This window comes from Trichomonas vaginalis, chromosome IV (assembly GCF_026262505.1).
Source record: "Trichomonas vaginalis G3 chromosome IV, whole genome shotgun sequence".
Classification (NCBI taxonomy): domain Eukaryota; phylum Parabasalia; order Trichomonadida; family Trichomonadidae; genus Trichomonas; species Trichomonas vaginalis.
The window spans coordinates 8683391-8707059 of NC_067206.1; the positions used below are offsets into that span (position 1 = coordinate 8683391).

Sequence of the window (23669 nt, forward strand, 5' to 3'; positions counted from 1 at the left end):
GTCAAAAGCGGGAATGGGTGAGCTTGTAAATGCTGCAAGAACATTAGGTGAAACAGGAAATTTTGTAGATGGTTTTAAAAGACTTGTTTCAAATGTTTTAACAAACACAAAGAAATTATTTAGATATACCATACATAACGGTCAGATTTTCGAACAGATAGCAACAAACCCTCCGGTTATGGCTGCGTTGATGATGGTTAGAGATATAAAACCACGTAACGACGGGAACGAAGAACATGAACAACAGGATACTGGTCGGGTTATTCGAGACATTAAAAACGTGTATCCTGAAGTTATTGATTTATTTAGAGGAGTTAATGATTCAATTTCAAAACATTCTATAACCCTCGATGAAGAGAATAAATTAACAGATTATATATTCGTCATTATTGCAGAATTAATGAAGAGAATAAATGAAAAAGGAATTGGTGATATCATTAATGTCAGCGATGTAATGATGAAAAGAAATTTTGACTCATTATTTACAAAACCGAAAACAGAATATAGTCTTTATGACGTAATTACCGAATTAATGAAAAAGATTAATGATAATAAGAGTTCTGGCGGAAGAGTTGAATTAGAAGTGAATGATGTTAATGAGAAATTAGCCGAAAAAGCAGACAAAAATGAGCTTTTAGCTCTGAGTGATAAAGTCAAGAACCACGTTCATTATATAACTTCAGACGAACAGATTATAACGGACTACCATGGATATTTAACACGAAGTGATGAAGTGAAGACGGAAGACCCCAATGAAAGAAGATATAAATACATTCGTGCTAAAGGTTATGACATACACTGTACTGTACAGTATGACACGGGTAAAGCACCAGAAGCATTTAGTTATAACGATGAAATTTATGCCTCTACTTTCTCTGTTAAAGGTGTATTAGTTGAACCAAGATTTACTTTGAGAGTTAAGTCAAAAATAACGTTTGAAGATGCTATTAAAAGTAAAGCTGACAAAGTTGAACTCGAAGCAATGAACAAAGTTTTGAAATCTCATAAACACAACATCTCCGATATAAATGAACTTCAAGCTACATTAGACAGTAAAGCCGACAAGAACCATACACATAAATCCTTCACTACTGTTAGAGCTGATGACATAATACTGAACTTTGACCTTGGTTCAAGTGCACCTTTAGAGAATCCAAGTACAAGCGTAAAAGATACACTAAACAATTTAGATAACAGTTGCAGGAATATCGAAGATCATGCCAGAAACTTTGAAGCATACGAACTACCAGCAATGTTAGATAAGAAAGCCGACAAAACTTATGTAGATGAAAATTATGCAAAGAAGTCGGAAGTAAATGCTGCGCTTAATGGAAAAGCCGATAAAGAGCACGTGCATGAAGAATTTCAAACAATCAAGATTAAAGAAATTAAGGCATGCATCGAAATAGTAACAAAAACAGGAAGAGACGGTGCAACTGTACAAGAACAAAGAATTTATCCTCCTACTTTTCCTAATGGTTTAATAACAAACAATATAAATATTGTAGAAGGCAATAAAACTATAAACGTTAAACATGAACTTCTAACAATGAAGGTCCAGATTCTTGAAACCATATATCCTATAGGCTCTATTTATACGTCAATGAACTCAACAAATCCAGAAACAGTTTTAGGTTTTGGTACGTGGGAACAGATTGTAGACAAATTCTTATACTGTGCTAACTCTTCAAAGCAAACAGGAGGTTCGAAGAAAATTAAAGAAGCAAACCTTCCACCGCACACTCATACAGGAACGACAAACTTTTCTGGCGACCATAGCCACTCATTAAGAGACCACCCATTATACAACTCAGAGTATGAAGCTGGCCATGACGTTTTATCTCCAGCTTATAACGATTCAACAAAAAAGACTTTTCGACAAACTGAACCAGGAGGAAATCATGTCCATACTTTCACAACAAATCCAACAGGCTCGGGTGCAGATTATATGCCACCATTTATGACTGTATTCGCATGGTATAGAGTTCATTGAACGCGCTTGAGCCTTGAATAAAATCTTTAACTTTACATAAATGAGCTTGAAAGAAGTATTCGAACAACATCCATGGAGGTCATTTAAGAAGTTCAATGAAGCTGCAAAGAGTTGGGGATTTACTAACAGAGCTGAAGTGAAAAGGTTCTTTGACAAAAATGTTGTACATCAAACAAAAATAAACCCTTACGACTACTTTTTACCAATTTACTCCAACACTCCTGACGCATACCAATTTGACACTCTCATTCAAAGCAGAAAAGGAGGACATAAACCATTCCTCATCTTCATTAATGTTAACACTCGCAAAGCATATGCATATCCAATGAAAAATAAAGGAACTCGTGAAGTGTTAAGAGTTTTACAAAAGTTTGTAGCAGAACATAGCCCAAGTACTTTAACATCAGACCAAGACAGTGCATACCTCAGCAATGAAATCACAGATTTTCTCATTAAGCATAACATAACTCACTACACTACTGAAGACCATAACCATAACATACTCGGCATCATAAACCGCTTCATAAGGACTCTCAGAGATTTAAACCAAGAGCGAGACTTTACCGAAGAAACAATGAAACATTTTCTCGAAGTATATAATTCCTCAACAAATTCTACAACAGGACATACACCAAATTCAATGACACAACAACAAGAAGAAAAGTATATACAAAAGAAACGAAGCCAAACACAAAATATCAGAAATTCAACACAATTTACCCTCATTCCTGGTACAAAAGTTCGTGTAGTTCTTGACGACAAACCGTTGACAAAGAAACGTTTAATGTTAAGTCGAAATTATTATATCGTAGACTCTACGCAAGGTAATGGATATCTTATAAAAGCTGCTGACGACTCTATTGCGTTTTACCCTCGACATAAATTAGTTGAAAGTAGTAATGGCAAACTTGCTGAAACCATTGACGAAGCAAAGCGAGGAGTGGTTATTGAAATACTTGGCTACAACATAAACGATGACACTTATAAAGTAAGATATGAAGGAGGCGTTGAAGATGTTATACCATCTAAGAACTTGAGAGAGTCAAAGCCAACACATCTGGGACCATTAGAGCGGGAGTACTGGAAAGACAAAAATATGCCAGAAAGAATAAGAAAATTCTTCTAAACTTTTTCATTAGATGTAAATCAGACATGAACGAGAACAGTCATGATATCATTAATGGTACCATTTATTTTAACATAAAGACGCAAAGCGGTGGGGCATAGCCCATGAACAAAAATAATTTTTTAGGGTAGATGGGTATATCTAACCTCATTTCTACCCTCATTTCTACCCTCATGAATTTTCATGAATTTCCTTAAGATAGAAAAAAATAAAGTTAGTTTTATTTTTATTTATTTTTTTTTATTTTGTATGTAAGAACAGAAATGTCAGTCGAAGCAAAAACATTCACTAACAAATATAATGGCGAAACATTCACAAAAGGCACTTATAACGGTATTGAAGTCTTACGTAGAGACAAGGATGGTTACATTAATGCAACAAATATGTGTCAGCAGTTTAGGAAAGACTTTAGAAAGTTGTTGGAAAATAAGTCCTGGGAAGAGTATTATAAGGCATTTTGTGAAGAATATAGCAACAGTCCGAATTCCGGCGGTTGCTTTTTATACAAAATTCATGCAGGAATTCCTGATGAAATCAAACAGGTTAGAGGAACGTGTGTAGACCCAAGACTTATAAACTATATAGCAATGTGGGCTTCTCCAAAATATTGCATAGCAGTTGGAAAAATTATGGACTCCATAGACAAGAAAGTTCATGAGAAATTAGATGAAGAAGAACTCGAAGATACAGTAGAGAATGCTAAACATTTGTTTGAAGAAGAAGTTAGAAAAATGTGTGAAAAACAATTAGAACATGAACGTGAGATATGTTATGGTTATAGAGATTCTCAATACGAACTAGACCAATGGGAACAAGAAGATTTAAAGAGAGAATTTAGAGAATATGAACTCGCTAAGATAGCATTAGAAACTGCAGAAAAGAAGTTAAAAGTTTGGGGTCGTTTTGTACAAAAATATTGTGAGTAAATGAACCATTTATTTTTGCTGAATTCGTGAGATTCTGAGTAAAATGGCATATGGCATGTGTCAAACCGTTGAGTTTTCACAAAATTCCAAAAATAACGTTTACCATGTAAAACGGTTATAAATAATGAGGGTAGAATTCGTGGTAGAAATTAGGTTAGATATACCCATCTACCCTAAAAATTATTTTTGCTGAATTCAGCACAAAATTCTGAGTAAAATGACATATGGCACGTGTCAAACCGTTGAGTTTTCACAAATTTTAAAAATTGCTGCGGAAAGTTCGTCAAAAAAGTGAAGGTTCCCGATGGTTTCAAACCGCCATACTTTACATGAAGATAGTTTACAATGTCAACTAAATATCATGTACGATAGAAACGGTTATGTAAAGTTTACATTTTGTAAAGTTTTGTCCTGATTCAAGACAAGTCTTGTATTTTTTCAGAACAAGTCTTGTATTTTTTCAAGACAAATCTTGTCCTGATTCAAGACAAGTCTTGCACTTTTTCAGGAAATCCTATCGTCCAACTTTACAAATGTCACTTTTTCAACATGATTGCATTTTGGTCGGGGAACAACTTTCTCTCATTTTGTCGCTTTTTCTATCGTCGTGTTTTGTCACTTTTCCCTCAGGGTGTGTGTCAGAAAATATCCAAAATCTTTATAGCCTCGTATCTCCTTCAATTCTTGACGGTTTGACATGTATGACACACCATTCAATTCAGAATTATGTGCTAAATCTTATGACCTTCATTTGTTCGTGACTTCTTTTCACATATGTAACCATGAATTTTTTAACATTTCTTTAACACAGAAAAATAAAGTTAGTTTTATTTTTATTTATTTTTTTATTTTGTATGTAAAGACAGTAATGTCAACATCAGAGAACACAACAACAGTTATAGCCCATGAAGCTATAAATGAAGAATACGAATACATACAATATAACAAACAACTTCGCCTCATTCGTTCGGTCAAAGATGACATGTACCAAATGCAAAGTATAATGAATGCTCTTCGTTCTACAAAGCAAGCATATCATTGGTTTGAAAACCAACAGACAAAAGAACTTTTAGAAGAATTTCCTCATATGATTGCTTCCCTCGGAAAACCGAGAGAAGAGATTCCATTCGAAAATCGCAAGAATTTGGCACCTGGTTTGAAAGGTTATTATGTTCATAGACTTTTAGTAAATGCTGTAGCAATGTGGGCTTCACCTCGTTATGCTTGTTATATTTTCATGATGTTAGATGAACTATATAAAGCAGAACGTGGAGAGATGGAAAAGAAACTTCAAGCAAAAGATGAAGTCATTGAATCCAAAGACAAAAGCATACAGAAAAGAATACCACGTTCAGTACCAAAAGGAAAGGAAAAGAACTATAAGTATATGATTTATACTGAAGAGATGGAAAATGAAGAAGATAAAGATATGGTTATGTTGCATTTAGTCAGAAGAAACAACAAAAGCTTTTGCGACCTTGCTAAAATATATAAATCTGACAGAAACTGGTTCTATCGTGAAAACTTACCGATTTCAATGACCCCAAATGAGCAAATAAAGGAAATTGTCAAAAATACTCTTCCTCAAACACACTATGACATCAAAGGTTGTACAATACTTACATTCAAAGAAGACTTAACATTACTGAAGGAAAAAATAACAGAATATTTCGATAACTTCAAAGAGGAAGAATGAAGTCACGACAACATTAACGAAGAAGTCACGACAACATTAACGAAGAAGTCACGACAACATTAACGAAGAGAGAATGAGGTGAAAAAACAGGTGAAATCTCACTTCTTCACCAAAAATATATTTTTGAATAACTGAAGGTGTCACCACGTCACCATGTGTCACCAGGTTAATTAACTTCTCTTAAAATTACTGACAAAATGACATGTTGTCATCACATTTTGACGAAGTGCGAATCTTCACTTCGTGTCATAATGCAAAAATAATGCTGAAAAATGAAATTTCTTCTTTCGTACCTGTTGTCAAAATGACATGTTGTCATCACATTTTGACGAAGTGCGAATCTTCACTTCGTGTCATAATGCAAAAATAATGCTGAAAAATGAAATTTCTTCTTTCGTACCTGTTGTCAAAATGACATGTTGTCATCATTTTTAAAAGAAGTTAATTAACCTGGTGACACATGGTGACGTGGTGACACCATCAGTTATTCAAAAATATATTTTTGGTTAAATAGCTTCAGGGTCTATTTCTTCAACCATTTCACTTCCTTCGTCAATGTCAATAGAAGCTTCTTCAACCTTTGGTAAGAATTTCTGTATAACATCTTTGTTCGTTATTGTCTTCAGAGATGAAGGATAATATTTCACATTTGTTTCACCCTTCTTATATTCTTTCTGTTCGGAAAGATTCATAGCAATACTGAAGAAGTCAATGTTAGAGTTCTTTATAACAGTATAATGAGTATCTTTGACATTCACGAAGGAACCCTTTTGTTTCAAAACTACTGCTAACTCTTGTGAAGTATAACGTTTGCGGTCAATGACAATAGCTAATGGTCTGACATACTGACCAAACTTAGATTCTTTCACAAACTTCTTGTTAAAGATAACATTAACGTTTGAAGCACCATTGAACTCATTCTTGATGGCAGTAGCGAGAGCATTGTATGAAAAGAACTTGCAATCTTGCATGTGTTTCATTAAAATAAAAATATTAAATTATTTTGAAAAATAACTTTAAAAAAATCTAATCTAATTTTTTCAAAAAAATATTTTTTTATTTCCTACTAAAGATGTATCGGAAGTTGTCTAAGTTAGAACACTCGGAAATAAAACAACTTCTTACAGAAGCTAACATAGATGTTGCAAAGCATTACGCAACAAACAAAAAAGCACTCGCTGACATCCTCAATGACTACAATGGTGCAATAAGTTATGATAGAATTCATGAGTTCATAAAGCCGCAACGCGGCGAGGACGAATTCCATGCAAGAGCATTTCCTTTAAATGACGTTGCTATTGACTTATATCATAGACGTTCAGTACCTCATGAAGTAAGGCGTGAGATGTTTGACATAACAAATGCGAACGTTGGTCATACTCGTAAAGCTCTTTCTCATGATGTTCGTCAAGAGATGTTTGAACTTACGAACTCAAACGTTGGTGAAACACGAAAGAGAGATGACACACTGAAACAACAGAGAAGAGAGATGTTTAAAAATTCTATAGAACAAGTTCGCAAAGCTAACGATGTCATTCGTTCCATTGACGACAAACCAAAAGAAGGTGAGAGATGGTTAAAGAAAGATGAAGAGAATAGGAAGAGAAATGTGAAGTCAGGCAATAGACTCATTGACTTTAACATCGAAGCTTTAGATGAACCAAACAGAGACTACTTACACAAACATTTCGGTAAGGTTTTCATGAGACTCTTAGAGAAGATTAAAATAAACTCCCAACAAAGATGGATGGTATGTTATAAACTTGGTGGAAAGTATGAATGTTCTACGTTAAACCTCAATAATATTGGAACATTACTACATCAGCTCTTGAAGGAGAACTTTATATCAGAGATAGAAGCAAATGCTGCAGGTATTGTTGAAATGCACTATGACTTCTTCTTGACAAACATAAAGAATCTTACTGAAATAAAGATGTATGATTTAACAGAATATGAAGGCTTAACGATGTCAGATGTAAAGAAAGGAAAGCCAAAAGAGACCATATAGAGATGAAAGCACACTGACAGAAAGACAGAAAAGATTTGAACAGACTTAAACAAACAGGAGATAAACAAGATATAGATGACTTTGGAATAATCCTTGGTGAAAAGAAGTTTTATAAGAAGAGAAGCGGTCAGTTCTGGAAGTATCTTTGCACATTACCTATAAATCTTGAACGCTACCAAATCTTCAATGAACTGAACAAAAGAACTGCAACACTTATGACAGAAGACAATTGTTTCGTTTATGCTTGCATTCAGGCTGGAGTAAATGAAGAAACTATTGACCACATGAGAGAAGTCATTCGTGTTAGAGACTTTCCTCAAAGTAAAGTACAAGAAATTTCTGACGCAACAGGTATAGCATTTAATGTTACCATTGGTTATTTCAATGACTCAAGATAATGAAATAGAGATACATACCAAAAGAATGTGAAACTGTTCGAACTATTGACTTACTTCTTGTTGAAGACCACTACATGCTAAATGAAAGATTACCAATGACAACATATTTCATTCGAAACTATATAGAAATCTTCAAAGTGTGGTGGAATGAACATTGAGAAACAGATGAAGATTTATACAAAGAGAGAGATAAATATGTAGTTCGTTATGATAGAACAACACCGTTATGGGATGTTATGAAAACATTGTGGGAGTGCAAATATTTCGAACCTATTTCTTATGGAGAACTTTTCACATATACGACTGACTTATATAAACAGAACCTTGCACCATTTAAAGATTTGACATATGCTCCAAAGTATTGTGTACAACTGAAGAAGAAAGCGAGTCAAAAGAAGTAAATAAAAATAAGTGCAAGTTCATTCCTGAGCACGTTTTCTTTGCTGACTTTGAGTGCAGTACGATGGCTTTCATAAAGCTTTTAACATCTGTTTGACAGTGAAGATGGTTCAGTGAGTGAAAGCATTTGGGGTCAAACTGTGCAACAGAATTTTTGGAGCGACTTCCTGACAAGAGTTTAATATATTTCCATAACCTCAGTTATGATATAAACTTCATCTTAAGACACATGACAGAAGTGAAAGGAACTCCCATCATTAAAGGTTCACGAACAATGCAAATAACTGGCTTATATAAAGGAAGGGCAATTATTATAAAAGACTCTTACAGTGTTATAAATAAGAAGCTTAAACTATTTCCTGCTATGTTTAACTTACAAACAGGACCGAAAGAAGTATTTCCATACAACTACTACAGCAGTGTTTTGTTAGCAAATGACAACAGAACTGGTGTCATTTCTGAAGCATGTAAGTTTATATGCAGATACATTCATAAAAACATAGATTCCATCAAAGGTTGCAGAATAGATGAGAACCACTTCGACTTAGAAAAATATAGCACATTCTATTGCAAACAAGATGTAAGAATTTTAAGAGAAGGTTTTGTTAAGTTCCGCAATGACTTATTGAAAGATTTGATTTAAACGTTTATGACTACGTTAGTATTTGTTCTATTGCTAACAAATTGTTTGAGAACAGAGTATACTTCCCGAATGGAAATCTTTATGACCTCTCAAATAAACCAAGAGAATTTATTTCGAGATGCATTCAAGGTGGAAGATGTATGTTGTCAGATAACATGAAACAAAAGAGCAAAAAGAAACTCATTGCTGACTTCGACGCTGTTTCATTATATCCATCCGCTATAGCAAGATTGTATACTTTAGAAGGAATTCCAAAGTATGAAGGATGAATGTTAAGCACAGAGTATCTCATGAGACATTTATTCGATGACGACCAAAAGGAACCCATTGGTGAAAAGTTTATGTCTGGCTTCTTTGTTCTCATTAAGATAACAGAGATTGGAATACATAGACACTTTCCTTTAATAGTTTGTGACCCTGAACTAAATCCAGAACTTAACGTTCCCAGAAGTTCAAACACTTGCTGTTTAATGTATGTTGACCATATAACATTACAAGACCTCATAAAATATCAAGGTGTCAAATGTGAAGTGTTGCAAGGATACTCTTACGATGGAAACAGAGATATTAGAATAAGAGATGAAGTAAAGAAGTTGTTTGAGTTAAGGTTAAAGTATAAGAAAGAAGGAAATCCTTTGCAAGAAAATATAAAGTTCATTCTGAACAGTATTTATGGCAAAACTATTCTATCTCCTATTGAGTCAAAAATAACCATAGTAAATGACAAAGATGCTATAAGATATGCCATCAGAAACTACAACCATATAGTGAAGTTCGAAGGTTTGGATGGTTCAGATAAAACTATTTTCAAGCTAACGAAAAGCATTTGCAGACACTTTAACTTCTGTCCACTTGGTGTTAATATTCTGTCAATGTCGAAGAGAATAATGTGTGAAGTATTCTGTACTGCTGAGGACATGAGCCTTCAAATATTTTACCAGGACTGCGATAGCATGCATATTTTCAATGAAGACATCCACTGTTAGCTCAGAATTTAAGAAGAGATACGGTAGAGAACTTATTGGTAAAACATTAGGTCAGTTCCATTCTGACTTTGCAGAAATAAAGAAAACAAAGTTTAGCATACAAGTCAATATTTTGTGGAAAGAAGACTTACATAGACTTACTCACGAATGATTTAAATGAAGTTGCATTCCATGCACGTTGTAAAGGTGTAAAACAAGACGTTCTTGCTTTAACAGCTAATGAAATGTTTCCTGAAGCTATACAATGCTATTACAATGAAGATAAGAACATTCACATACCTGTTGGAACATATGACAAAGACTCTGAGTTCAGTTTAATGAAACTTTACAAAGCACTTCATGATGGTCAAGAGATTGGATTTGACTTATGTAAGTCTTCTAGTCCTTGCTTTGCTGAAAAGTTTAACTTTTCTATCAGACTAAGACTTTATTCATAAGAAAGCTTAAGTTCTGAGGTCATTTATTTTTGTCAGCTGAGTCATTCATGATAAAAATAATGAGGTCATATATTTTTGTCATTTATGTATAACCATTGTCTCTCTTAAACTTTGCAATAGACAGTTTTGTTCTTCTTCCTTCTACATCTGTAATGTTTATATAATCTTTGCTATACTGTCTTAAGACATTCATTCGTCTGTATTGAGTTCCCATGAAATAGTAAAAGACATCTTCACTTGGGACATAGTAGTAATTTTCTAGAGTAAATTTAGAGTATTGTATAATTTCAACAGCATCTTCAGGAAGAGTGTCTACAATGTCAAACCAATAGCCATTCGAACCAGAAATATTTCTCATGTTTTGTCTTCTCGACACCCACCTTAAGTTTGAGATATGAAAGTCTCCTCTGTCTCTGTTTATATGGTCTACTTCTCGAAGTCCTTCAGGATTCGGTATAAATTGATTTGCAACAATTTTATGCTTAAAGAGTTTATGTTTGTTTAAATAAACACAAATATAACCATCACCGTTGTCAAACTCACTTACAACTCTTTTGTTACTTATGCGCCTAATTGGATATGGGTACTCTGAAAAGATTTCATAGTCATTGTCATGTTCGAGTGTTTGCCAATGTCCTTCACCTTCCATGCCTTTCACTCAAATAAAAATTTTCAGAAAAAAATAAAACTAGCGTAGATTTTACAATACTGCGATGGTAGAGTTTAAGAGTTGTGCTTCAATGTAGAGACAGTCCTTATGGTCTGGAGGTAAGAACACTGGGCAGTTATGGTCATGAGTGGAGAACATGTCTATCCAAAACTCACGATTGAAGCCAGTTAATTTATAGTATTTAGGTTAGGAAGTGGTGAAGTTCTTGTATGACCAATGAACTCATTTTCAACTCCCTTACTTAAGTTTGAATATAATATAGCTTGCTTTCTATCCCAAATGCCAGGTGTTACAATCTTTGAAAATTCATTTTTCCTCGGAAGCATTGCATCATAATTGAAAACATTCTTGAAATCATCACTTGGTTCAGAGATTTGAAATCTTATACGTAATGGATTTTCTTTCTCTTTAGCGACTTCATTGAATGGTGAGAATACAACAAACTGACAGTCATGTGTTCCATCTTCATTTTCATTAAATTCATAATGAAAGTCTATAAGTTGTGGCTGACTACCTTCTTCTTTCAGTTGTGCAAGAAACTCACGTAAAGGCTGTAAAGTTTGTACTTCAATGTTGAACTTTTTCTCGAACATCTCATTAAATGAAATCATACATTGTTGCAATGTTGTATCGTCTTTAAAGTATTTGTATATGTGAATGTTTTGGGCGCTTAAAGACTGTTCGTCATTTTCTATCTCGACTTGAAGTATAAAGTCAACCTTTCTGAAAGCACGTGTTATATACATAGATGTTATGCCAATGTACTTCTCTTCATTTATGTTCACAATCCAGTCTGTTGGAAACTTAAACGTTACTCTGTTCCCCTTTATTTTGACGTCAGGGTTTTCACTACTGAACGCAACAGATAAAGGTATTTGTCTATACATTTAATTCGGATAAAAATAAACCATTTACTCTTTCTTTGCTTCAGCTTCTTTAGCTTTTGCTTCAGCTTCTTCTCTAGCTTTCTTCGCCAGCAAACGTGGGTTCTTTTGTCTTCCAGCAGCTAATGCAGCAAGTTGTTTTTCACTAAGTTTTCTCTTTGGTCTCTCTGGCTTTTGTTCTTGTTTTTGTTCCTTCAGTTCGGATAAAATTTGCTCACGAATTTCTTTCTTCAATGCTTCAACATCTATGACCCCTTGGGTCTTGTCCGTAGGGCTTGTCTGAGTCATTTGACTGCAGATAAAAAACAAAATTAAAACTTTAACCGATGTAAAATGAGCTTGTCAAAATCAGAAGCGAGAGTCTATTATATTAAATGACGCAGAGGAATACAACATCCTTTCTATTACGTAAGTCAGAGTAAAGATGGTAAAATATGTAAGAAAAAGAAAGGTTCCATTAGCGAATGCAGAGCGACAACATTAAGGTGCATGGCACGAGGGTGAAGCCCATATAAAACCTTCTGTTCAAACTGAGCCACCAAAAGAACCAGAAGAAAAGAAGCCAGATGTTACTTTCAATAACGAACCAAGAGCTTATTGCAAAGTTCGTGAATTTCATTGAAAAACAAACCGAGTCAAAGAACCCTGACCCACCAGTGAAAGAAGTTGAGACAAAAGAGAATGTACAGTTCATTGAAAATGTCAAGAAACAACTTCCACCACGAATGCCAAGAAGAAGAGTGAGAATAATGAAGTAAATAGATATTTTTATCTGAAGTAAATACATGCAGAACGAACAGCTAAACGAATTTACTCCAGCAGAGCATATTCATCAGATTCGCTCATATTTCGATATCATAGACAATGCAGTTCAAATTGGTGACACTAATAGAAAATATTCTGACGCAAAGATTCCATCACAACCTGGAACTGCTAAAGATAACACATGGGTAACATTCAATCTCTCACCTCCTGGTGAAAATATGTTGGACCTTTACAATACATTCATTACGTATAAAATGGAAGGTCAATTTATTGTAGATAAAGAAATTGGTTCAGGTTCCAATAAAACAAACCCACCAGGATTTTGGATTGGTTTCGATGACGCTTTCTATGCAGTTGCTGGATATCAAATCCTTGCAAATGGTCGTATCGTATATTCTCAAGACAACGCAAGAGAAGAAGCATATATAACTTCAAACTCACAAACTACCGAACAAATAAAGAAAGTAGATGTTTTCTCAAAGACTCGACATGAAGATGTATGGAGTCATTCGGGAACATGCAGAACAGGACAAATTGTTAGTGGTCCAATTACAGCAGGAAAATCATTTGATTTTAAGCTTCGTTTAAGAATTCCTGTTAGAAGTTTTTACCATTAGAAGCTATAAGATTTATTCCTGCATTTGCTGGTAACATTCAGCTTAAAGTAAAGTTCAGTAGCGACGCCTTACAATGCACATCTATATCTGTAAATGATATCATTGCTTTCAATCCAACTCTTAAAGTTGCATTTGCTTCAGATTCAAATCCACCGAAAATAAATTTGTTCCATGGAATGAACCATTCACTATGATAACGAAGGCAGTAGAAGCTAGTGGAACAGTTACTATTACAACTGTAACCCAGCAACTATTTCGAACAAAGATGGATTTTAATGAATGTTTCATTCATCCAAAGTCATTCTCTTTAGACCCTAACATTTATACAGAACTTGTAGAACATTATACAAACGAGGCTTTATGTTTTCCTGTTAAAGTTATGGATTGGATTCCTATGGACGGTTCATTCTCAAAGAATACAGATAGTTCAAGTGCAACATTTACAGCAGCTTATACGCCTATTAATGTTAAAAGTATTTGGGCACTATTTAGAAAGAAAGACAACTATTATGTTAATTTTGAGAACCCTAAGTTTAAATATCTTCAGCTTTCCATGGGAGCTTATGGAAATATGCCTGCAGAACCTGAAAAATCATATGGACCTGTATTTTATGAAATGGTTGCGAACGCTTGCAATACAAACAATGATATGATTGGATTTAATGAAGATGTTATGAGGTCATTGGTGGATGATGGTAGTGTGGAACATAAATGGGATAGCTATGACAACACACATTTCTTATGTGGTTTTCCAACTGAAGTGGACTTTTGCTTCCAGCAAGGTCAAACATCTACTGCTCCAATAACATACAAATTGTCTGTTAAAGGACCTATTGAACTAGCAACTGAAAATGTACCAAAGCCACTTATTGGATTTATGAGGGATTGTTGCTTTGCCATCAAGTAAGACAGTCAGGCATACCAATAATAAGATTAGATGACTATAACTTAGCACTGACGACAGTGAGGAATAAAGGATGAACGTTTATTTTTAAAGCTTATAAATGAGTTCTTCATCAAGCTCTCGTGAACCTTCACCATCTATGAAACAAACTTTACCAAACGATTATGGAGCACCTATTGAATATTTCTTACGAGCTGCACAATGGCAAAGAGCAGTCTCACCAAGGTTAGGTGTTCCACCAGCTCCTGTCAAAAATAGCATTTGGTCAAGTCCTTATATAAGATATGGTCTCCCATTAGGTTTGCTAGCTACAGCAGGAGCAGTAATGATGTTGAAAAGAAATAAAGCAAATGTTGTAAATAATACTGAAGTACATGAAGTTAAACAAACTCCGACACCTTCGCCAAAACCAACGCCTTCGCCAAAACCAACGCCTTCACAAACAACACCTTCAATGACTCCTGAACCTATGGAAGTACAAACTCCTGTTCAAAAGTCAACTCCTAAACCGACTCCAACATTTAAACCAGAACCCACACCACAAATAAATTGTAAAACTCCTGCGTTTCCTTACTGAAAAATAACGTTATTTTTATTTAATATTAAAATTTTTATTTGATTGAAATGACAAATAAAGTCACTGAAGCAATGAAACAAAAGTTTTTGGTAGAATACATTAAATCAGGAACTATTCCAGAAGGTTTTTACATTCATACTATGAAGGATGGTAGAGTTCAGTTTAGAAAGATAAAGCAACCATTAGATAAAGAAGGAATTTTGAGAAAGATTAAACTTCATGAGGACAACATTGCTGAACTTAAGAAGAAGTTAGAAGAGTTGGAGAAAGCAGACGACAGTGAGGAATAAAGCAATGAATTCAAGTGGGTGAAAAACCGGGTGAAAAAAGAGGTGAGATTTCACCACTTCACCTAAATTTATTTTTGTGCTATGTTTTCATACGCGTGATGGTGGTGATATCATTATTTTTAAGTTTATTTTTTTAAAATTATTTTTTATTTTATTTTTATATAAATGACAGAACAAAAGCAACTCATTCGAATTCCACAGTATAACAAACATACATTTAAACATTTATTCTTCCTTCCTGAGCATAACATGTTCTTTCAAATACATCCGAGACCAGTTGACTTTTCATTGACTGTGTATAAAGATAGAAATAGTTATATCATTAAACCATACGATGACGAAGGTAAGTTATGTAAATTGTACGTTAAGAAGTTAGAGAAAGTTTATGGCTTCAAGTATGACTACAATAGGGTTAACACTGATGATGAAGATATTGAGGAAAATTTATGAGAACATTAGTGAAGTCGTTAGTGAGAACGATAGTGAGAACGTTTATTTTTTACATTAGTGAGTTCGTTAGTGAGGTGAAGTGGTTTGCGGCTTTGTAAATATTTAAGGTTAAGTTAGTGTTGTCGTTTGTGTTGTAAAATATACGTTAACGGTTTTGTAAAGTGTCAAATTCACAAGTATTGAGTAAGGTGGAACGCAGTGCCACCATACCCAAGACTTGTATACTAACTATTAATCCATTAACTGGAACAAATTACACGCCAAATCAAATGTATCAGCTGAAACCGAAATACACAAATGCAGATACAGAAAGGTTGTGGCAAATATGGGATACAGATACAGGCATGACCGCTGTTGACACATTCACAGCGTAATAATAAACATAATTTTTTAATTTCATTTTTAACAAGTTTTTTTAAATGTATGTAATGAATAATTCATTAGAATATGATAATGCACATTGTAACAGAATAGAACAATCACCAAATTTTTTTTGAAATTAAAAAATAAAAGTAAAAAGTCTAAAGTACTCTAACCAAAAAAGATATTTAAAAGAATTTTGGAAAAAACAGAATAAGGATAATGATATTATTTTAGATACACAATCGATGTACTGAAGAATAATCCGGTAAAATGATGATATAAAATTAGATTATTTACAAGTAGCTAAAGAATAAAACTATAATATAAAATAAATAAAGTTTAATGAAACAATAAAGGGTAAATAAATAATAAAGATTTTTATTTTATATCAGTATTGAGAAGAAGTAACAGCTGACACTTGGTAGACAACTTCTTTATGTCTAGAAAATTCTATCTTGCCTTTTATTTTTTTCTCGCTGTGAAACGTATTCGGTCATTTTTTTAAAAATTAATTTTTTGTTAGAGATAAGAGCTAAAACTCGGTAAACAACTTCTTTATGTCTAGAAATTCTATCTTGCCTTTTATTTTTTTCTCGCTGTGAAACGTATTCGGTCATTTTTTAAAAATTAATTTTTTGTTAGAGATAAGAGCTAAAACTCGGTAAACAACTTCTTTATGTCTAGAAATTCTATCTTGCCTTTTATTTTTTTCTCGCTGTGAAACGTATTCGGTCATTTTTTTAAAAATTAATTTTTTGTTAGAGATAAGAGCTAAAACTCGGTAAACAACTTCTTTATGTCTAGAAATTCTATCTTGCCTTTTATTTTTTTCTCGCTGTGAAACGTATTCGGTCATTTTTTTAAAAATTAATTTTTTGTTAGAGATAAGAGCTAAAACTTTGCAGACAACTCCCCCATGTCTAGCAAATTTAACATTCGTCTCCCATTTTTATATATTTGGTTTAGAATGTTCGAAAATGCGTAATATGGTCATTAATATTAATTGAAAAGAACCTTGAATTAATTCAATCTGATCTCACAAAATATTTTAAATTACAAACTTTGTAGTTTGAATAGATAATTGGTAATAACTCAAATAACTAGTTTATTTTTGAATAAAAATTATTTGAATTTATTCAATTTTGTGAATTTTCCTTCAAAAATCAAGTTTAAATATCTTATTTGCCATATAATTATAAATACAATGAAACATATTCGAAATTGAAAAGAATGACTTTTTCTGTTCTTTCAATCATTCAATTTGAATTTTGCAATATTGGATTTCTCATTAAATAGCTATTAAAAACAACAAGCAATTTAACTTACATTCAAATTTATTTGTGTATTATTCAATCTTCTCAAAACTTATAATTTTCGGCTATAGCATGATTATATGCTATATAATATAATAAACCTATAATAGTATCATTCTTTCAATTATTTGAAGAGAAAACCGAAAAAATCTATTTTCGGTCTATAACAAATTTTATTAAAAATTTAGAATTTTAATAAATATAGAGTTTGAATTTCATACAATACCTATATATTTTCAATAATGGAATTTGAAAACCATTCTCAAAAGTTCTCAGAAAATCTTTTTTTCATTAATTTTAAGAAATCTGAGTATTAAATTATGTGATAAATTCGTTTGACACTACTTTAATTTTTAAGGGTATAGTCCACTAAAAATTTTTAAGTTTTGACAATGAAAATAAGCTCTCTGACCATGTAAATATATATCTATGCAAAACGAGAGGTTATGCCATAATTTTTTTTAGTTATCAAATTTTCCTTTTTTTGAGAGAAGTCTCTCAATAATTTGAGAAGAATCTTTGATATAAAGAGATACACATTTGTAGAACGAAGTAAGTGTTTTCCAAACATTTTATATGTTCATCCTGTATAACAATATAAAGCTGCATAGTGCCATCTTGTGCGTTTGCTATTTTATGCACTTTTCATTGAGATAATCCCTCTTCTCGGGTGATTTTAACAGTCAACTCAATTTAAAATAAAGATTTCATCAAAATGATTTCGAAATTCGGATATTGATTATATAAATAGCACTGTTAACATATTTTGGATGAGTAAAAAATACCTTGTTTTGTATGCATTTAGTACACCTTTATTTTTGATTAAAACTATAAAATTTTTATTCCTTATATAATAAATAGTATATGTTACATAAACATGAAATTCAATAGCATTCAATTTTGGATTTTTTAGATTTGGTAAATTTTAGAAGAAATAAAATCGGCAATCAAAATAAAGAAACTTTTTTTGTATCTTCTATGATTACCTTTTGGTACTAAATTTTGCATTAATAAGTAAATTATCTGTATTATTCTGTGAGCACAGGCCCTCAGTTATGCTGGTAGTGAATGATGAATCGTCATTTTGCGAAGAGAACGCAATTATTAAGGTAATTTTGAGAATTGTCTTGAATTATTTAAAATTAAAGTTAATTGAATAGGTAGGATAACTAGCCTTTGCTAAATTTGTATAATTTGACCTTATTCTAGTTGGATCTGAGAATATTTTGCTGAAATAATAAATTTTATCGCCGATTTATGAAAATTTCTCTGATGGGACCGACTCGCTGAAACGTATTAGTGTTAATGGTAACTTGTCTGAAATTTCAAATTTTTTTCGAAATCCAAAAAATCACAAACAAAAGCATCAAAATTAGATTTGCATTTAAGGTTTTCATTTTTTTTTTGGAAAATAAAAATATTTTTTCCCCAATAAAGTTTATTTTTACTTTTGAGTGTAATAAACAGAAATTCATCAAAAGTGACAGCTCTCAATTTTTTGACATTTGTAAATTCTAAATTGAATGAGAAAAATGAAATAATACTAAGCATAATACAATATTCTAGATTTAATTATAATTAGGAAAAAGTTAGTTTTGAGAGTACTTTTCATAGGCATATAGAATGAAATCTTCTGAAAAATAATATCACATAAACTCATATTATTTTCTAATATATAACTATTTTATATAAAAATCAAATTCAATGATCTTAAAAGCGAAGGATAAACCTCAAAATTTACGAATATAATGAGTGGGAATATAATGCTTATCTATCATAAAACCATATGAAATATCAATTTTTGCTTTACGCCTAATTTTTGACGACAATTAGCAAAAAATGTTAAATGTTAACACTCAGTCCATTTGAATATGAAAAATAAAATTGACTTTGATTAAATGTTTTTATTTATCATGCAATTCTTCTTGCGACCAAAGATTTGAATAAAAGTTCAAAAAATAAGATAGCTTAAAAAATAATATACGGTAGTGTTTACTAATAGATGAATAGTATATAAATTCTATTAAAATGGATTTGATCCAAAAAATATAAAACCAAAAATAATTGTTATAATTTAAATGAAGAAGTAATTTAAAACGATTTTATTTATGATCAAATTTTATATATTTTTTGGATCAAATCCATTTTAATAGAATTTATATACTATTCATCTATTAGTAAACACTACCGTATATTATTTTTTAGCAGCTATCTTATTTTTTGAACTTTTATTCAAATCTTGGGTCGCAAGAAGAATTGCATGATAAATAAAAACATTTAATCAAAGTCAATTTTATTTTTCATATTCAAATGGACTGAGTGTTAACATTTAACATTTTTTGCTAATTGTCGTCAAAAATTAGGCGTAAAGCAAAAATTGATATTTCATATGGTTTTATGATAGATAAGCATTATATTCCACTCATTATATTCGTAAATTTTGAGGTTTATCCTTCGCTTTTAAGATCATTGAATTTGATTTTTATATAAAATAGTTATATATTAGAAAAATAATATGAGTTTATGTGATATTATTTTTCAGAAGATTTCATTCTATATGCCTATGAAAAGTACTCTCAAAACTAACTTTTTCCTAATTATAATTAAATCTAGAATATTGTATTATGCTTAGTATTATTTCATTTTTCTCATTCAATTTAGAATTTACAAATGTCAAAAAATTGAGAGCTGTCACTTTTGATGAATTTCTGTTTATTACACTCAAATTACTATATATACATATGTGGATAAAATAATAGTAATATTGTAAAAAATTAGATAATTTTTTTTATTTGAGAACCTCTCAAAAGTTCATTCAATTTATCAATTGTTTCAGTTTGATGTATATTCATTTCTGGAGCCTAAAACTTTAGCAATCATGACAATATCATATTCTCTTTCTAACTACGCAATGTAAGGGTATCCTTAACTCCAAAATTGCATGCTATTTGGACAAATCAAGAGCCTGGAAGAACATTAACATTAGAGTTAACGTTGCAATCTTAGAATGGAATGATCCAGAGTATTTTCTCGGAGATATACAAAAAGCATTACATCTTCCCCCACTTCCAGAAGATTGTGTCAAATCATTTGAAGAGAATTGTTACTCCAAAATGATATTGAAACAAAAAACTGTTACAAAAGGTTCTAAAAAACAGAACAAATACAAAAAATTCATTCAGAGTGTACCAGGAGGAGATTATCAAGTTTTCAAGTCCGAATGGGAATCAGAAGACGAAGACATTGATGACTTTGATTAACGAAAATTACATTTTATTTATTGTTTTTGTTTTTAATTAAATTATTATTATGCTCATTTTCTTATTTTGATTTTTTCTCATTATGATATAAATAATTTATTAATGCATTTATCCAATAATTATGCTATGATATTTTTATGCCTTATTTCATTTCTCTTATATTTGATAATCTGGTAAAATATAGTTCAGACTATAATCATTTTAGATTATTGATATATTTATATAGGTTAGAATAAAATTAGTTTCATTTTCTACTTTTATTTTGAATTAATAATTTATAATATCAAATATTATGGCGTAACCTCTCCTTTAAAATATAGATATATATAGGCCTATAGAGTTTATTGGCACTCTCAAAACTCTAGAATTTTGAGTTTACTATACCCTTAAATTCAAAAAATTATATGTGCTTCTTAAAATGACTCAAAAAAATTTTATTATAAAATAATATATAATATTAAAAATCCCACAACATTTTTTACTTTACATAATCGTACTTCCTCGACGATTAATTTCCACTCAATTTCTATCGTTGACCGAACTTAGCATGCAACAGTATATCATTGATATACCAAATCAATTAAATATCTAATACTGAAAAAAATATTGTTCATATATTTATATTTATATTTATACAAGATATTATATTGACTATATCATTTCTTATCCTTAGCCATTGTAAGGCTCATCTCTAATTCATCCAATAATGATGCAACGCGTTCAATTGAAGATAAAAGTCCAATTACTTCATTCCAAAATTGATTTACATCTGCTTCATTGAATGGTAACTTCGAATGTATCATATCATACCATGTTGCAATGAATGCTTGTTGAGGTAAATAGGTAGCAATATATACAAGGTAAGTACTGGCAGATTTCTTATATGCTTCAAACGATTTTTCTTCTACTGCGTGTGCTATTTCATTTTCTAATTTAGCACATTGTGCATTTGCTTTAGTATCTGGATTAATAATTAAAGCTTCTAATGGCTCTGTAATTAAGTTCCAATGATGTTCTCTGTAAACGAATGTTCCATGTGTGCTAACAAGTTTGATAACCAATTTTTCTTTATCGATAATAATAGATTCTATAAAACCTGCATTTGCCGGAATTACTGATTGCAAAACAACGCGTTTATCTTCATGAGAAAGTAAATAAAGATTGCCATCTGATGTAATTACCACGAAATATGGATCATATGCCGTAGATGTTAAAATTCTTAGAGGCGCTTGAAAGATTAAAGGGCCATTGACTACTTCAAATGTATTGCTTTTAGTGAAATATAGCATACCGTCGCTTGTCGTATAAATTCCTCGCTGCTTATCAGCGAAAGTACAAATCTCACTCATTGATAGACGTTTAAAAATTATCTGACATTTTCGATTTCATGTGTGCGAAGGACAACGATATACATTTAGGAGAACACAAATCTTTTGTATATCAAAGAAAGATTCAAGGGGACTCATAGTGCAGAGTTTTAAGCATAACATACCTATTTTCCTCAAATAAGACTGTTTGAATATTAAAATACTCTAAATCCGGAAAATTTAAATATTTGTAAGTGCAACCGTATTGTGGAATATCGAGATTGGCCAGGATATAATTCAAAATCGCGTTTAATTCATTTTCGATATGAATATAAAGAGTAAAACGATATTTTGAACTGTAAAGCATAAATTTTGATGTTTAAACCTAAATGTAAATTATTCTCAAATAAAATATGAGAAATTTAGACAATTGTATAGTACGCATAAATAAACATTGAGATTTTATTATATGAATTTTGATCATTTCAGTCCATCTATGCAAATTGATTTTCATCATATACGTTGCTTTGGAAACATCTAATCAGATTAGTTACATCATACTCAATGATATTCTTGGCATCTATCTAGATATTGTGACAACCTTAAACTTCATAATTTAGTTTTGGCGCAATAATTTGCTATCCTGCTTAGAACCACATCTATAAAATTTTATAGCTATATATGCATAAGCTGTAAAAAAATTTAATAGTATTGAATGTGTAAATTATATAAAAATATTTTTACTGATACAGTGATTTTGGGGTAGAGAAATAAAAAAATTATGGGTGACTATTCATGTCGAATATTTGCATGTAATCATCAAATAAGATATTGCTACTAGTATCGTACTGGCCATGAAGTAGAAAATCTTCCGCAGTAAGATCAAAATTAAAGAACTTAAAAACTTCTTGAAGTTTTGGAATGTCTATCATGCCTTGTTGATTTGGTTTGCCACCAAGTGCTTCGAATGATTGTGAAACGTATTTACGAAGTTCTTTCATTTCTTTCTCTTCTTCCTTATTGCCATAGATATCGCAGAATCGATCGAATCCAATGTCCCATTGCTTGTTTTCTTTGTACAATGTGTCTGTATCTGTTTCAATCCCGAGTTGACGAAGTGCTGTAACTGCTTCGAACAAAGAAATAGTATCACAGCTCTCGCCTTTGATCTTATCATAGACGATTTTTGCTGCTTCCTTGTCCTCAGGATAAATCTTACCACTCATTAAATAACGGAATAATGTTTACATATCGTCCTCGAAAAAAACTCGTTGCTTTCCTCTATCGATACTTATTGTCCAGATCTTTTGTACAAAGCAACGAGTTATGTGTGTATATGTAAGTTGTTCCTTATACTATCTCCTTTCTATATGCGTTTTTGATACCAAATTTTAATTTTTAAATATTTTCAATGATTGAGAGAACATACCTATGATGTTTGTGTGTGCATTTGATTTTGTCGGAGGTTAAGATTGAACCCTATCATTTGCTCATGATTTTCACAATGAGAACGCTTTGAGCACATTGCAAAGTATGTGTTTGGCTTTGTTATGAATCCCTATGGTTTAAAAATTGTATTATATTAATATAATGTGGTGATGTCTGAGGAATTTCGTATAAATATTTCAAAAATAATTTAATTCTTATTATATCTAAT

At 31.7% G+C, this 23669-nt stretch overlaps 12 protein-coding genes and 1 pseudogene across 13 annotated transcripts, besides 12 other annotated features; 8 read left to right on the forward strand and 5 right to left on the reverse strand.

Annotated features, from left to right (window-relative positions):
- Window positions 1–15999: part of a mobile genetic element that runs on past the window's edge.
- On the forward strand, window positions 14–1993 carry TVAGG3_0053730 (keratin-associated protein family; the record flags this gene model as incomplete). Its single annotated transcript, XM_051221112.1, has 1 exon — window positions 14–1993. The coding sequence occupies one exon, from the start codon at window positions 14–16 to the stop codon at window positions 1991–1993; it is 1980 nt and encodes a 659-aa protein (XP_051106098.1).
- TVAGG3_0053740 (integrase core domain containing protein family) lies at window positions 2034–2857 on the forward strand (the record flags this gene model as incomplete). The annotated part of the gene is made up of 1 exon (XM_051221113.1): window positions 2034–2857. A coding segment is annotated over one exon (824 nt), but the record flags the coding sequence as incomplete, so codon positions are not given.
- On the forward strand, window positions 3383–4045 carry TVAGG3_0053750 (uncharacterized protein; the record flags this gene model as incomplete). Its single annotated transcript, XM_051221114.1, has 1 exon — window positions 3383–4045. One exon carries the CDS (start codon window positions 3383–3385, stop codon window positions 4043–4045), a length of 663 nt encoding a protein of 220 aa, XP_051106100.1.
- Window positions 4914–5741, forward strand: TVAGG3_0053760 (KilA, N-terminal/APSES-type HTH, DNA-binding family; the record flags this gene model as incomplete). The annotated part of the gene is made up of 1 exon (XM_051221115.1): window positions 4914–5741. One exon carries the CDS (start codon window positions 4914–4916, stop codon window positions 5739–5741), a length of 828 nt encoding a protein of 275 aa, XP_051106101.1.
- On the reverse strand, window positions 6278–6721 carry TVAGG3_0053770 (uncharacterized protein; the record flags this gene model as incomplete). The annotated part of the gene is made up of 1 exon (XM_051221116.1): window positions 6278–6721. A coding segment is annotated over one exon (444 nt), but the record flags the coding sequence as incomplete, so codon positions are not given.
- Window positions 6814–7656, forward strand: TVAGG3_0053780 (organellar and viral DNA polymerase type B; the record flags this gene model as incomplete). The annotated part of the gene is made up of 1 exon (XM_051221117.1): window positions 6814–7656. A coding segment is annotated over one exon (843 nt), but the record flags the coding sequence as incomplete, so codon positions are not given.
- On the forward strand, window positions 9330–10629 carry TVAGG3_0053790 (annotated as a pseudogene). Its single transcript has one exon. A coding segment is annotated over exon 1 (1300 nt).
- On the reverse strand, window positions 11578–12169 carry TVAGG3_0053800 (uncharacterized protein; the record flags this gene model as incomplete). Its single annotated transcript, XM_001306018.2, has 1 exon — window positions 11578–12169. A coding segment is annotated over one exon (592 nt), but the record flags the coding sequence as incomplete, so codon positions are not given.
- TVAGG3_0053810 (uncharacterized protein) lies at window positions 12194–12454 on the reverse strand (the record flags this gene model as incomplete). Its single annotated transcript, XM_001306019.2, has 1 exon — window positions 12194–12454. One exon carries the CDS (start codon window positions 12452–12454, stop codon window positions 12194–12196), a length of 261 nt encoding a protein of 86 aa, XP_001306020.2.
- TVAGG3_0053820 (uncharacterized protein) lies at window positions 12952–13426 on the forward strand (the record flags this gene model as incomplete). The annotated part of the gene is made up of 1 exon (XM_051221118.1): window positions 12952–13426. A coding segment is annotated over one exon (475 nt), but the record flags the coding sequence as incomplete, so codon positions are not given.
- On the forward strand, window positions 15077–15319 carry TVAGG3_0053830 (uncharacterized protein; the record flags this gene model as incomplete). The annotated part of the gene is made up of 1 exon (XM_051221119.1): window positions 15077–15319. One exon carries the CDS (start codon window positions 15077–15079, stop codon window positions 15317–15319), a length of 243 nt encoding a protein of 80 aa, XP_051106105.1.
- Window positions 15320–15999: a terminal%2Cinverted (terminal inverted repeat of Maverick-1C transposon ID:TVAGG3_0053680).
- Window positions 16000–16775: 776 nt separating this feature from the next.
- Window positions 16776–17613: a mobile genetic element.
- Window positions 16776–17613: a terminal%2Cinverted (terminal inverted repeat of Banshee-A1 transposon ID:TVAGG3_0053840).
- Window positions 17614–17802: 189 nt separating this feature from the next.
- Window positions 17803–17824: a mobile genetic element.
- Window positions 17803–17824: a terminal%2Cinverted (terminal inverted repeat of Kolobok-1_TV transposon ID:TVAGG3_0013400).
- Window positions 17825–18902: 1078 nt separating this feature from the next.
- Window positions 18903–18939: a mobile genetic element.
- Window positions 18903–18939: a terminal%2Cinverted (terminal inverted repeat of Banshee-A3 transposon ID:TVAGG3_0053860).
- A 1187-nt stretch (window positions 18940–20126) lies between these two features.
- Window positions 20127–20163: a mobile genetic element.
- Window positions 20127–20163: a terminal%2Cinverted (terminal inverted repeat of Banshee-A3 transposon ID:TVAGG3_0053870).
- Window positions 20164–21069: 906 nt separating this feature from the next.
- Window positions 21070–21091: a mobile genetic element.
- Window positions 21070–21091: a terminal%2Cinverted (terminal inverted repeat of Kolobok-1_TV transposon ID:TVAGG3_0013400).
- Window positions 21092–21174: 83 nt separating this feature from the next.
- On the reverse strand, window positions 21175–22376 carry TVAGG3_0053890 (uncharacterized protein; the record flags this gene model as incomplete). Its single annotated transcript, XM_001307818.2, has 1 exon — window positions 21362–22054. The coding sequence occupies one exon, from the start codon at window positions 22052–22054 to the stop codon at window positions 21362–21364; it is 693 nt and encodes a 230-aa protein (XP_001307819.1).
- Window positions 22377–22723: 347 nt separating this feature from the next.
- On the reverse strand, window positions 22724–23481 carry TVAGG3_0053900 (EF-hand family; the record flags this gene model as incomplete). Its single annotated transcript, XM_001307817.2, has 1 exon — window positions 22792–23238. One exon carries the CDS (start codon window positions 23236–23238, stop codon window positions 22792–22794), a length of 447 nt encoding a protein of 148 aa, XP_001307818.1.
- Between the last annotated feature and the right edge of the window lie 188 nt (window positions 23482–23669).